This window comes from Cupressus sempervirens, chromosome 8 (genome assembly GCF_028749045.1).
Source record: "Cupressus sempervirens isolate cs-2001-9-10 chromosome 8, ASM2874904v1, whole genome shotgun sequence".
Taxonomy (NCBI): Eukaryota; Viridiplantae; Streptophyta; class Pinopsida; order Cupressales; family Cupressaceae; genus Cupressus; species Cupressus sempervirens.
The window spans coordinates 266,921,723-266,937,299 of record NC_143125.1 but is presented as its reverse complement, the minus strand read 5'-3'; the positions used below and the strand labels follow the sequence as shown (position 1 = coordinate 266,937,299).

At 36.6% G+C, this 15,577-nt stretch overlaps 1 protein-coding gene across 1 annotated transcript in view; it reads right to left on the bottom strand.

The window, feature by feature from the left end:
- LOC149542480 (potassium transporter 10-like) overlaps positions 1 to 13,338 on the bottom strand; it is a 68,773-nt gene extending 55,435 nt beyond the window's left edge. The window contains exon 1 of the mRNA XM_089797422.1: positions 13,052 to 13,338. Coding sequence (XP_089653548.1) covers positions 13,052 to 13,180 — 129 coding nt within the window. The 5' untranslated portion in view covers positions 13,181 to 13,338. The remainder of the gene's footprint in view (positions 1 to 13,051) is intronic.
- Positions 13,339 to 15,577: the final 2,239 nt, after the last annotated feature.

Here is a 15,577-nt window from a genome sequence, read left to right as displayed (position 1 = left end):
CACTACAGAGGTGTAGATCTAATCGATGGCTAGAGGTCTTACGATTCTGGAGAGTTATGATTTTGCATGCAAAGTTGTGATTCAAACTACTGGGCCTTCCTTAATTTGTCGCCTAAATAATATAGAAGGGGGCCCCTACAGTAATCTAGAAGGGGGGGCCCTACCCCTACTATTTAAAGGAAAGGAAAGGATAAGGATAAGGGTAAGGGCCCCCCCAAACTCACCAGCCATACTGGGTAATTCTTTGATCCCACGCCCACCCCAAAGATATAGATAGGGACTCACCCCAACATGAACACCACCGCATCTATAGCTATTGTAAAGGCCCACCCCACGAATGAAGTGATGGGAAAAAATAACCACAGTAAATCTGATATAAAATGTGCATCTACAACTACTTATGACAGCCACCTTTACAATGCCAAATGACCAATTTAAATGATGCAAATTGATTGTAGAACTTGATATACAAATCGCCCAATGAAGGAGATGAAATTGCAATCATAATCAAGCCAAGTACTGTAGTGCGGGTACTATCCATGGCACTATAGCAGCCAGCAATAAATGCATTCTCCATTTTAAGCACAAACAAAACTCCAAAATGAAGCTCTCCTGAATGCCAAATTCAGTGGATATTTCACCACCTCAAATGATTGCAACACTGAAGAATTGACGCTCTCCAATGGCTAACCGAAATCAAAAACCCTTAGTTTCTTCTCCCAAGTTTATATTAAATGCAATTGACAATAATCGGATGCCTAATAATCAAGCTCTCACCTCTATTTATTCTTTTCTTTCACTCTTTTAGAAGGAAATAAAATATTATTTAATTGCACTCTCTAGAAGCTTCCCCCTTTCCAATACAATAATTAGTTGTGCTTCTAGAAAATGCACTCTCTAGAAGCTTCCCCCTTTCCAATACAATAATTAGTTGTGGTTCTAGAAACTTAAATTAATTAAATATAGTCACTTTTAAATTTATTTATTTATTGACTTTAATTTAATTTATTTCTCCTTATTTCTAAACTTAGCCTTCAGAGAATGAAAAGCTAAGAACTCCATTGAGGGTCTAAAAGATGGGGAACATTACAGAACCTGATGTTCTTTACCAGCAACCTTGAAACCTCTTGGTTGCGTCATGTAGACCTCTTCGTGAAAATCACCATTCAGGAAAGCACTCTTGATGTCCATCTGATGGACCTTTCAACCAAACTGTGCTGCCACGGCTAGGACTAATCTATTTGTGCTCATCTTTGTACTAGGGGCAAAGGTCTCCTTATAATCAATGCCCTGATGCTAAGAAATGCCCTTTGCAACTAAACGAGCTTTGCACTTATCCAAAGTACCATCAGATTTGTATTTGATCTTGTAAACCCATTTGCAGCCAATGGGTTTCATCCCTGGTGGAAGATCAGAAAGGACCCAGTTTTTATTCTTCAGCAGACTCTGGTATTCAAATGTCATGGCATGTTCTCACTCTGGAATTCTTTTAGCCTCAGAATATGTTTGAGGTTCAAACACATTGTGAATGTTGGCTATGAGAGAAAAGTTAACTGACTCTGTAGGTTTTCTCTTTTTTCGCACAATTCTCCCATTAATGAGCACGTCATCACGAAGATCAGCAAGTGCCTTAGCCCACAACTTAGGCCAGAGAGGAAAATGGACAACGTTAGTATCAGGAAATGCTCTACAATCAGGTTCCTCATCTAAAGAATATGGATCAAACTCAGGTGAAGCATCTACAAATCTAGGGGATCCTGTAGGAGAAGTTAGAGGTGTATGTATAGGGTTCACTGGTATAACTGGAGCCGTATGGGCTACTAGAGCCCTCCCATCAGGTAAACCTAATGGAAGCCTAACTCCCAAATCATGACCCTTCATAGGTTGGTCTGCTGGATCACGAACAGGAGAAACGGGCATGAATAGTCCTCGCTTCTCATCAAAGACTAAATCATGACTATACAGGAGACAAGATGTCCCAGCGTCGATCAAGTGGTAGGCTTTGTGAAGACTACTATATCCAGCAAGCATGAGTTTCTGACTATTGGCATCCAACTTGGTGCGTGACGCATCAGGGATCCAAACAAAAGCAAGGCAGCCAAAAACTTTCAGGTGACTAATTCTAGGCTTGTGACCTGATCAGGCCTCTTCTGGAGTGGTGGGTGATTGGTTCAAAAGATAAATTGTGGTGTTAACTACTTTTGCCCAAAACTTCTTCTGAACATGTCTATGTTCGAGCATGGATCAAGTCATCTTGGTGATTGTTCTATTCCGACATTCAACTACACTGGTCTGTTGTGGTGTGTGGGGTGTGCTTAATTGGCATTTGATGCCACGAGTATCCAAGAAGCTAGAGAATGCATTAGAAAAAAATTCCCCCCCATTGTCTAATCTAAGAGAATAATAGATTTTCCAGACTCTTTTTCAACTTAAGGTTTAAACTTCTGAAATATAGGAAATGCATCTAATTTCTTTTTAAGAAAATATAGCCACATTTTTCTACTGAAATCATCAACAAACAACAAAAAATACCTAGACCCAAGAACAGAAGGAGTGGCCATAGGGCCGCAAATATCGGCATAAACAAGTTGAATTACCTAAGAAGCTTAGCATGAATCGCCACTAGTGAAAGGTGTGCGATGTTGCTTTCTAGCCTAGCATGCATCACAAACTCCAAGCTATTGAGTCTAAATCTCTAGCAAACCAAGGATATGCTATTCCCGAGCAAGCTGAGAGAGATGATGCACATTCAAGTGCCCATACCGCTGATGCCAAAGTATGCTAATAGAAAACCGTTAAGCAGCCATTGCTAAGTCGCAAAAATTACCAAAATCAGTAAGTCGGAAAAGGCCATGATCCTCAAGACCCACTACAACAATAGACTGAGTCGCCCTATTAGTCATGGTATAGTGATGTGAACTGAAGGTGACATCCAACTGTGGAGAATAACGTAGCAACTAACTGACTGAGAGTAGATTTAATTCCATCCCTAGAACGTAGTACACATCGAGGAAAATGAGATTCCTCCCAGCACACTAAATATGAATGTTGCCTTTGTCAACAACGGTGTACTCTTCTACGCCACCAAAAATAACAAAATATGAACAAGGCAGGTAGTCAGTGGACCAATCTCTGCAGTGGGTGAAGTAACGAGAGGCACCTGAATCAATGTACCAAACAGGCGACTTCACATGATCTGCAAGTCTTTTAGCCATGAAGGTGTAAAAGGCAGATTTTGTCTGCTTAGTGTGCTCTAAACTATCTTCTTTGGGTTGCAAACCTGTTTGCTTAGACTATGCAGCTAAGCATTTCCAACATTCAACCTTCATATGACCAAACTTGTGGCAATAGTTGCATTGAATGTTCTTCTTCCGGGAGCCTTCTGAGGCTGGAGCAAAAGACTTCTACTCAGAAGACCCTTAAGACTTACCTTTATCCTTCTGAAAGAATTTAGCAGCATGTTGGAAGCATGAATGCTGATGATATTCCTATGGGAGAGTATTGTAGAAACATGATTAGATCATTATTATGATAATATGTTACATTCATGACTATGTTTGTCATTGATGTCAACATAGCAATTTTCTGTGGTATCTGACAAAAGAACAACGATAAAGATCAAGTTGTTACGGACAGATCGTTGAGTATTTTCACTAGCGAGGTTAATGGGAGATACTACTAAGTGTCTAATATATGCAGCTAACCTCGGGAACTAAAGATATTAATTCTAAAAGAAGTTATAAAAGTTTTGGTGAAGATTGTTCTGAGATAAAGTTTACAGAAGCATGTTCTGGTAAACTTGTTATATCTCTTAGCAAAGTTTTTATGCTGAGAAGCAAGGTTAAAGGCGTGTAGAAGACATGTTGGTGATGACGTGGCTAAGCTCGCTTGTCATAATATTACACCTACAAAAAGTTATTCAATTACAAGGCGACTGATTAGTGTTATCGCTAAGTATAACATGTTCTTAATGAGATCCTATAATAATTAATTGAGAAGGTGTAATAGCCGATTCAGGGAATTATTTTATGGATTCAGTATAAAGGAAGGACATTTTCCTTTGATTGTATAAACGATTGCATGAAGCACGAAGAGCCGAATAGAAGAGAAACAAGTTGATATGCGAAGATAAGAAGAGCAGAGCGAAGTTGGAGAAAACTTCGTTGCCAAGGTTTCATTTTGAGATCCGAGGTTTTATATTTGGATCCGAGGTTCGTGACCTAGTCTACAAGGTCTAACAATGATTGGTCCAGTTGACAGGACAGAGGAAAGAGGATAAAGCACAGTACGAAAAATTATTCTGCAAGGAATAGTTGAGAGGTCAGTGCGATAGTGAAGTTCAATGATCTTGCCGCATAAGTTGCTTGGACAGCATAAGTTGCTTGGACAGTGGGTCCTTCTGCCTTCTACAACTCCTAACAAAGTTGGCACAACTCCAAACTTTGTTGGAATCTCCTAACAAGGATTCAAAGTCTCTTAACGGGGACTCTTATGTACTGAATGTGTTTATAGACTCCTAACAGGATCCATCCTCTAACAAGGAATATATATATATATATATATATATATATATATATATATATATATATATATATATATATATCTTTGTGAGCATCATTCCCACCAGGGTTTTCCCTCTGATCAAGGGTTTCCCTAGTTAACAAATCTAGTGTAATTGTGTGTGTGCATCTCGTTATGGTTGCTATTTACTTTGATTGCATGGTTAAGATTAATTAAGGTTGATAAATGTTTTAATTGGATAACTAATTCACCCCCCTCTCAGTTATATCTTAGTGGACTATTATTTCTAACAATTGGTATCAGAGCATCATGTCCTTCAAGATAAGGCTTAACAGCTTTGGGAGATCAGTGGCAAGTTATTTTAGAAAAGATAGTCCTGAGTTTGATGGAGGAAATTTCGACACCCAAAAGATGGAGCTTCTTGGTGAGAGATCAAAATTGTGTACAGATTTGAGCACTGAGTTTTTGGATAGAGGCACAAGTAAAGATAGATCGAGATCCGAAGAAGACATGGAGATCAAAGAAGGTATTGATCTACTTATGAAAAGAGAGAAAGAAGGTATGAAAATTTTTGCTTATTGGACATGTAATGAGATTGGTCATTTTTCATCTAGATGCCCTAAGAGAATAAGGAAAACTAGAAAGAGTTCGCTTTCTGATGAAGATGAAGAATTTAAAGCAAGTATGGAAAGATTCTTGAATGATTGTGATAAAGATAACGAACTTAAATTGGTAAAAAAGAAAGCAGTAGAAGAGATAGCTTTGGTAACTATTGTTGATCCAAAAGCTAACCATGAAAATGTGGAAGTTATCATTAGCAATGGTTTGCATAATGGGAATCAAATTGAAGAGAAAAGATTCAATCCTAGAGCAGAAGAAAGAGTTGAGTTGAAGACTCCTGAACAGAATGGCATTGCAAAAAGAAGAAACAGGTCAGTAACAGAAGCAGCAAGAGCTAAGTTAGTTGAGAATGATGTATCCAAGTGGTTTTGGAGAGAACCTATGAATACAGCAATTTACACTATGAACAGGGTTCAAGTCAGGAAAGACACAAACAAGACCCATTATGAACTATGGTTTGGTCACTCACCTACAGCTAAGTATTTCAAAAATTTTGGCAGCAAATGTTATATCAAAAAAGAAGATGATGTTGGTAAATTTGATGCTAGAAGTGATGAAGTTATGTTTCTTGGTTATTCGTTGAAAAGCAGAGCTTACAGAAGTTATAATCTGAGAACTAAGACTATTGTTGAAAGTGCAAATGTAAGAGTTGATGAGAAATTGAGGATACAAGAAAGAATAGTTGACTACAATTCTGATGATGAGAATGTTGTTACTAAAAGGAATGATGGAGTATTCTTTGAGACTAATAATGATTTGCAGAAGGAAAGGGAGCAAAAGTAGGAACAAAGTTCGGACCTACAACTAAGCTAAGAGTTGAGATAACAACTCCTACTTCTGGTAAGAATATGATAAAGAATCATCCACCAGAGCAGATCATCGGCAACAAAGATAAAGGTGTGATGACAAGAAGTGGGATTAATGAAGAACTATGTCTGATATCTCAAGTAGAACCAAAGAATGCAGATAAGGCATGCAGAGATGACTATTGGAAGCAAGCTATGTAAGAAGAAGTGGATTAGATAAAAAAGAATGAGACATGGGAATTGGTCCCTAGACCAGCAGACAAGAATGTGATAGGAACAAAATGGGTATTTAGGAACAAGATAAATGAACAAGGTGAAGTTGTAAGGAACAAAGCAAGATTGGTATGTAAAGGTTACTCACAGCAAGAAGGAATAGACTATAATGGAACCTATGCTTCTGTGGCAAGAATTGGAGCAGTAAGGTTATTCTTAGCCTATGCAGCACATAAAAAATTCAAGGTGTATCAGAGGGATGTCAAGTCACCATTTTTGAATGGAGAACTTGAAGAAGAGGTATACATAGAACAGCCTGAAGGTTTTCCTTTAACAGATGACAAGGACATGGTATGCAAATTGAAGAAAGCATTGTATGGCTTAAAGCAAGCACCCAGAACCTAGTATGCAAGGGTGGACAAGCATTTGACAAAACTTGGATTTAGCAAAGGTATGGCAGACAGTAATCTATACTGAAAAGAAATAGATGATGGATTGATGATTTTGGTAATATTTGTTGATGATATCATATTTGGAGGAGATGATAATGAAAGTGACAAGTTTGCAAAAGAAATGAAAAAAGAATTTGAAATGAGTATGATAGGGGAAATGAAATACTTCTTAGGATTACAGATTGTGCAGGATAAAGAAGGAATCTTTATTTCTTAGACTAAGTATTTGAAAGATCTATTGAAAAAGTTTGGTTTGGAAACATGTAAACTAGTTGGAACACCTATGATAATTGGACGCAAGTTATCTACAAAGGATGAGACACCTACTGTTGAGCAGAAGAAGTATAGATCTATGATTAGAGGATTGCAATATCTAACTCACACAAGGCCGGATATAGCGAATGCAATTGGAATTGTTGCAAGATTTCAAGCTGATCCCAGAGAAGCACATAATGCAGCAATTAAAAAGATATTTAGATATCTGAAAGGAACACCAGAGTTCAGATTCTGGTATGACAGATCTAATGATTTCACTTTATATGCTTATATTGATGCTGATAGGGCAGGCAGTATGGATGACAGAAAGAGCACCAATGGTGGAGCATTTTTTCTTAGAGGAAGATTGGTTTCTTGGTTAAGCAAGAAATAGGATTGTATCTCATAGAGTACAACAAAAGCAGAATATGTTGCAGCAGCAAACAATTGTAATCAAGTTGTTTGGATGAAGCAAATGTTGAAGGATATAAAGATAGAATTCAATGAACCTGTTGTCATACATTGTAATAACACAAGCATAGTGAATATGTCTAAGAATCTAGTGTTGCATTCTACGACTAAGTACATTTCTATCAAATATCACATGTTGAGAGAGGAAGTTGCAGAAGAGGAAATCAGATTCGAGTATGTAAGCACCAAAGAGCAGATTGCAGATATTTTCACCAAGCCTCTTCCCAAAGAGACTTTTGAGTATTTGCGAGGTATGCTAGGGGTTATGCCCCTATGTATATCAAAGTAGATGATGTAAAAGTGCATCAATCCAATGATATAGAGTACTATTGTTTGTCTAGACTGAATGCTAATGCTTCCTGTATGGGGGAGTATCTATAATGGACAGAGCCATCTAGGACTCTTGATAGATATTGTTTTGAACAGTGTCTTTGGACACTTGAGCAGGTCAGAAACAGTTGTTGCAGAGATAGATGGTTGCTGAAACCTTTGACATTGATGTCAATGGAGCAGAGATTACAACATTAAAAACATTTTGATACATGAAGAAGTTACAAAGCACATTGAGGCATATCGATGGGGGAGAATGATAGATGAAGAGGATTTGAAAGGAAAGGATAATGGTCTTTAACAATTGGTATTCTTGGAACTAGATGTTTTTCATCTATGTTGCCATCAATGCCAACGAGGGAGATTGTTGGAAGTATGAATGCTAATGATATTCCTATGGGGGAGTAATGTAGAATCATGATGATATGTTACATTCATGATTGTGTTTGTCATTAATGTCAACATAGCAATTTTCTATGATATCTAACAGAACAAAAGCAGTAAAGATCAAGTTGGTACAGATAGATCATTGAGTATTTTCACTAGCGAGGTTAATGGGAGATACTACTAAGTGTCTAGTATATGCAGCTAACCTTGGGAGCTAAAGATATTAAGTCCGAAAGAAGTTATGCAAGTTTTGGTGAAAATTGTTCTGAAATAGAGTTTATAGAAGCATGTTCTGGTAAGCTTGTTATATCTCTTAGCAGAGTTGTTATTCTAAGAAGCAAGGTCAAAGGCATGTAGAAGACGTGTTGGTGAAGACGTGGCTAAGATCGCTCATCATAATATTACATGTTCAGAAAGTTATTCAAGTTACAAGACAACTAATTGATGTTATCGCTAAGTATAACGTGTTCTTAATGAGGTCTTACAATAATTAATTGAGGTGTAATAGCTGACTCAGGGAATTGTTTTATGGATTCAATATAAAGGAAGGACATTTTCCCTTGATCGTATGAATGATTGCATGAAGCACGAAGAGCGGAATAGAAGAGAAACAAGTTAATAGGCAAAGATAAGCAGAGCAGAGCGAAGTTGGAGAAAACTCCGTTGCCAAGGTTTTATTCTGAGATTCGAGGTTTGATATTTGGATCCAAGGTTTGTGATCTGGTCTACAAGGTCTGACAATGATTGGTCCAATTGACAGGACAGAGGAAAGAGGATAAAGCACAGTACCAACAATTATTCTGCAAGGAATAGTTGAGAGATCAGTTGGACAATGAAGTTCAGTGGTCTTGCCCCAGAAGTTATTTGGACAATGGGTCCTTTTGCCTTCTTCGACTTCTAATAGGGTTGGCACAACTCCTAACAAGGTTCAGATCTCCTAACAGGGATTCAAAGTCTCCTAACAGGGACTCTTATCTACTGAATGTGTTTATAGACTCCTAACAAGGTCCATCCTCTAGCAAGAAATATATATATCAGTATATCTTTGTGGGCATCATTACTGGGGTTTTCCCTCTGATCAAGAGTTTCCCTAATTAACAAATCTGGTGTAATTGTGTATGTGCATCTTGTTATGGTTATTGTTTACTTTGATTGCATGGTTAATATTAGTTAAGGTTGATAAATGTTTTAATTGGATAACTAATTCACTTACCCCCCCCCCCCCCCTCTCAATTATCTTGGTGGACTATTATTTCTAACACAGCAAAGGCTTGCTCTGTGGGGGTTGAGCTAGAACTGCTATCGAACTGTTGTTTCCACCAATTTTGCTGAAGCAAAGTGTGCAAAGATCTATGTACTTTAGATCAACACCAAAAGACGTGATGTTGAGAGTCTCGATAAAATGCTCATAGGACTTAGGTAAACTCCAGGGAGTGATAACCACAATGTCCTCTTCCTCCATCTTGCGACCAATGGCAAGCAGTTGATCACAAATTTCCTAAATCCTATTCAAGTGAGCCTGGAGCGATGTTCGCTCATCTATGATAATAGAAAACATAGTGTTCTTCAAAAAGAAAACTTTGCTTTTGTCAAAAGTCTCATGAAGATTCTTAAGATGCGCCCATATCTCGGCAACTATCTTTTTGGATGGAATCTAAGAGAGTTAATCATCAACTACGGATAATTTGAAAAGCATCACCGTCTCCCGATTATTCAGATCCCATGTATCCTGATCAGTACTAGGGGCAACCGAACGTTGTGCAACACCCAAAACAATTTGATCAGTATTCCAATATTCAAAAATTGTTATTATTTGTTGCTTCCAAGTGCCATAATTCCGACCATTGAATTTTGAATTGCTCTCAAACAAAATAGTAGTCAGAGATGCCATAGCATGCTTTTCAATGAAAAAGCGTGAAAATATGTGAAGGCACGTACTTCAAGGCAAAAAAATCGAAGACCATGAAAAATTGAAGGGGTACCCAGAAGAAAACTCGAAAAAACCCATAAAGAATATGTTATTAGTTCTTGGATCCGCTGGGTCGAAAAATGAGGCACAAAAATTGAGGCACCCAGAAAAAAATGACAACCTTGTTGAGCTCTTGAAAAACCCACGAAGAATCTTTGATCAGAAAAAAAATTTAAGCCCAAAAATTAGGGTTTCAAACAGAAATGTCTTCGGCTGAAAAAGCTTGAAATCAATGGCGAATCTACAGCAAAAACACAGTTTTGGGTGCGAATTTGTTACTGAGGGTTTTTAAGAAACCCTTGGCATCGCTCCCAGCCTAGATGTGCAGAAAAAATGGATGAAAATACCTAAAAAACAGTCACATTTTTTTCAAAAACGGCCAAAAAAAAAAATGTGAATATTGATGGTCAATATTCTCAGATACCCTAGTTTAAAGCAAATATTTTAGAAAAAATATTTTGAAAATAGGGTTTGATAATTTCAGAAAAGAAATTCTGATTTTTGAAAAAATATAAGTGGCTTTGATACCATATTACATTGTAATTGGTAAAATACTTGCTTGTTATTAGCAGAGACCAAGAGGTCAATATATACAAAAGAATTGAACGATGTTTCCTTGGGAAACGATCGTAAAGAATAGAAACATTATATTCTCGCTAAAAGAAAGCTAAAGAAAGCTAACAGATAACTACAAACTAACTAACATTAGAGACATTCTAATATTTACAATAGATTACAAATAGATAACCGTTAACTAATAATAGAAGCTATCTATTATCATAATAAGTATATATAGAGCCCAACAAGTCCATTGCAGCTTAGTCTTCTAGAGGGTCATGGCATAGGCATTGAATCCCACAAAAGATCAGATAGAGGTCATCCACTGAGGCTGGACAATGTGACTCGGGCATTTACTGCAGAAGACACGGGTTTAGGCCTAGTTCTCTGATACCATATTACGTTGTAATTGGTAAAATACTTGCTTGTTATTAGCAGAGACTAAGAGGTCAATATATACAAAAAAATTGAACGATGTTTCCTTAGGAAACGATCGTAAAGAATAGAAACATTATATTCTAGCTAAAAGAAAGCTAAAGAAAGCTAATAGATAACTACAAACTAACTAATATTAGAGACATTCTAATATTTACAATAGATTACAAACAGATAACCATTAACTGATTATAGAAGCTATCTATTATCATAATAAGTATATACAGAGCCCAGCAAGTCCATTGCAGTTTAGTCTTCTAGAGGGTCATGGCATAGGCATTGAATCCCTCAAAAGATCAGATAGAGATCATCCACTGAGGCTGGACAGTGTGACTCGGGCATTTACTGCAGAAGACACGGATTTAGGCCTAGCTATCTGCTCTCAGGTGCATCCATGTCCAAATTAGCTTGACCAGCTCCTATGGGAGCCACTAGTATAGACTTATAGAGGATAGACCACTCTAATTCCAATGTCTAAGTGTGAATGGTAGTTTAAGAAGCCCAATCTCTGAGCTATAGTTGACTATCATTATAATACTAAATTTCAAAAAATAAAATGGTAAAAGTCGTGTTTAGATTCTAGGTCAAGGCCACACTTAACTGTCAATTTGAGGAATGAGAATCATCTTGTGAAACTCCACAAGGGGATTTCTCTTCCTTCGTGTGTGTGTGTGTGTGTGTGTGTGAGAGAGAGAGAGAGAGAGAGATTTGCACATCTTTCCAATCCACCTGCAACCTTAAATGCCTGCATGAATTTAGAACTAATGGTTAACACAAAAAGATTAGACTAAACTCTACAATATAAATTAATAATTATTACTTAAGATCTTTTACTGGGAACGATTCTCAATATTCAAGGTCATGGTCAGTAGTTCAAAACTCCACATGACAACATCAACAACCAAAAGGCTTTAAACTTCCGGGATCCATTTATTGTTAAGGGGGTTTCTTCCAATCTATTTGCACATTTTTGTGCAGAAACTGATCTAAATTGATTCTCTAAATATAACTCTTTACTATAATACCAAGCCCTTTCTGTGACCTTCACTGACGTCAATCCATATTTTCTGGTCTATAATTTGAATAAACACCTCCATAGTTTTGTTATACATCTAAGATCACCAATCCATCTTCACTGTATACCACAAACATCTAACGGCAAAGTCATGGACAATTTTCGGAACATAAAACATGCATCATCAAATCACACACCAAAACCTAGCACAGTCTGCATCAATAGCTTTGTCAGGATTTCATACTTCAGGCCCAACCAGCTAAGATCAACTCATAAAATATGATACCCCCAAATGCCGACGATGGTGCTACTGCCTTCAAGTCTATAAGGGTGGGCCCCTCCTAGAACCTCCCTGAGGAGCAGACTTTACTGTTAAATTGTATCACGGCTCAACAAGGAAAAGAGTCCCACATAGAAGAACATCTACGTCATCTTTTATAACATTCCTCTACTTTCTGGATCTTTGTATGACTGTGTATTCTTATCTAGATCTTTAGTTAGCATCAGATATCAGAAAACGGAAGTATGGTAGAATATTAACAACTATGCATCTCCCTAAACAGCATGCCATGTACAGAAAGCACAAATTGATAAATACTAAAACTTTATGTTAAAATTCTATTTACTTACTTATATATCAAGATCTATAGTTAGTATCATATATCAGAAGAAGGAAGTATAGTAACACAGAGACAACTATGCATCACTCTAAACAGTATGCCATGCACAGATTGATAAATAACAAAAGATTATGCTTAAATTCTATTAATTTTCTTATGCATCACTCCTTGAATGCTATTTATGATTTCTGAATCATTTTTTAACATTACTTAGACAAATAAAATTTCCAGATTCCAAATATCCCCTAGAATCCTGAGTATAAAAAAGCCTCCCCCTCGCCTTCCCAAACACAATCACACTCTGGCAGTTCAACTAAATTGAAATTCTAAAACATAAATTCAAGCGAACGACTAAAAACTACAATCAGATTTTATTCAGATTTAACAAGCAAACTGACCTTCTTGTTATCCATAGCTCTAACATGTCTGGCCTCCACGTCGTTAATGGGTTGGTCGATTTTCTGATCAAGAGACCACATACGCCCTTTGGTGCCGCTCCCATATGTTTCAATCTCCATGGATGTCATTTTCGTTCTTGTGTGAAAGTCGCGGGCTCTGAACTACAAGAAGGTTTTACAATAAAAAGTCGCGGGCACCGAGCTTACAAAAGGGGAAAACTTGCAGAAGATTATAGCATATCCTTGCATCATACAAAAAAAATAAAGAAGAAGAAATCTGATTTCATAAATCTGCTCCTACTGGGCACTTTCATATATATGCGAACAGTATAATCAGAGATAGGACCAACAGAGCATTTCATTTTCATGGAGGAGACAAAATTCGGGGTCATCCCGCACTACCAAGTGTTGCCATTGCCACTCATTTGTATGGCCCGCGGGAATCGATTCGCGACCTGTCAACGTTTATTTTGTGGTTTTCTTTTTAAATTTGTTTCGCGAGGTATGCATAAAAACGACCATGACGGATCCGAGGTGGGTCAACCCAATCCGCAAAGTAAATTTTTCCGAACGGAATAGAATTCGTTCTCGAAAAAGGTAAAATTCTTCTTTGCTTTTTCTTATTTTGGAAGAACATTTTATATCTAGCAGCGTCAATTCTGCTGGTCATATGTTACACTTCTTAATACCGTCCCTATCGCTAACAGGTATAAATGGGGGCCCTTGGCTAAAGAGTCGAAAGAATGCACCTCATTTGATGGATTTCTGAATTTATCAATTAATTTAAAGTTTAAATTAATTAATAACAATCTATTCATCTCGTACGAGTCGTTGAAGGGCATTGATTGTTCCACGGAACCTTCATATGAGAATCTTTGATGAGGTGTGATGAGGTTACGGACGGAACCTAGTAGAAGTATTTTGCTGCAATTTTTATTCTGATATTTGCAGTCAAATATAATTTTTTTTTAAATGTTAGAATTTAGGTTAATAAAAATGTGTATAGATAATAAAATTGATTTAACATTAGTCTATAAATTTATTAAAGTATATAAAATATGTTGAGAGATATTTTTTAAGGTATCTATTCTTAATAATTTTGTAATATATGAGTAGAAAGACCTTTTCAAAAGGGTATCATTCTTTAAATCTATGTAAGAATTTTAAAATTCTTAATAATTTTGTCATATATGAGTAGAAAGACCTTTTCAAACAAAAGAGTATCATTCTTTAAATCTATGTAAGAATTTTAAAAGATATGCGTGTTAATGACATATATAGATATGGCATCTAAGATTTTAAGATAACTAGTTTTTGTATATTATTTAGATAATTAAATTTTAAGATTGAGAGTATACTTATCCATAAAAATAAGATTATGATTAGGGTTTGAAATAGGATTAGAGTTAGGGTTGTGACTAAGATTAAAAAATGAATTTTAGGACATGGTTATGGTAGGATTAAGGTTAAAAATATGGTTAGAATTATTATTAGAGTTAAGATTCGAGTTAGATACAAGGTTATGATTAAAGTTATAATTAGAATTATGGTTAATATATGATATAAATCTAGCTTTGATCCTAATAATAAGCCTAATAGTGTTACAGCCAAGATTAGGATTACAATTACGGTTAGGTCTAGAACTATAAGTAGGGTAAGAATAAGCAATAGGGTTGGGATTTTTGTTAGGAAAGAAATTGAAGCTAGGTATAACATTACTTTATAGTTATTGTTAGGGTAAGCACTAAAATTATGGTTGGAATTGGAAATGAAGATGGATTTGTGTGTGTGGGTGTAAGGATAGGCAAGCGCACATGTGCACAGACTACATTCATAGACTACCCCTAAATGTGTGCATATACACATATATGGGTTAGAATTCTGTTACAAATAGAAATGAAGATGGGTTTTTTTGCAATGGTTCGGTGCTCCCCTCAAGGTTCGTGACAAGGGGCTAACTACCTCTTGTGGATTCTATAAGTCTACTGGTTGTATTGGGCATTGAAATATCGATCTCTTGGTGCAACACCAACCACCCTTCTACCAAGTGTCAAATTTTGGTCACAAATTTAAATACAACCATCTATGTATATGCATGTGTCTATATACATCTACTTATGTGTGTGACATCAAAACTTGGCATCAAAGCTTGGTCACATATATATAGATGTATATACACACGCATTTATTTATATGGCATGCAGATGCATGGTGTGTGCATATGCATACGTGTGTGTGTGTGTGTGTGTGTGTGTGTGTGTGTGTGTGTGTGTGTGCGCGCGCGCGCGCACATATAGTTATACGTGTGTATCCATATATAAGTTGAAAATATAAGGTAGGCAAGGTTACTAAGAGGGGAAGGGTGAATCAGAAACTAATTAAACTTTATCTTACTTCACCAATTAATCACTCATTTATTATTTTGATCTAATTGCATGCATGAAAGAATGAAAGCAACGAAACATTCATAACACTTTGACACAAGATACCCATAAACCTTCCAATTAGAAAGTAAAACTAAGGTTG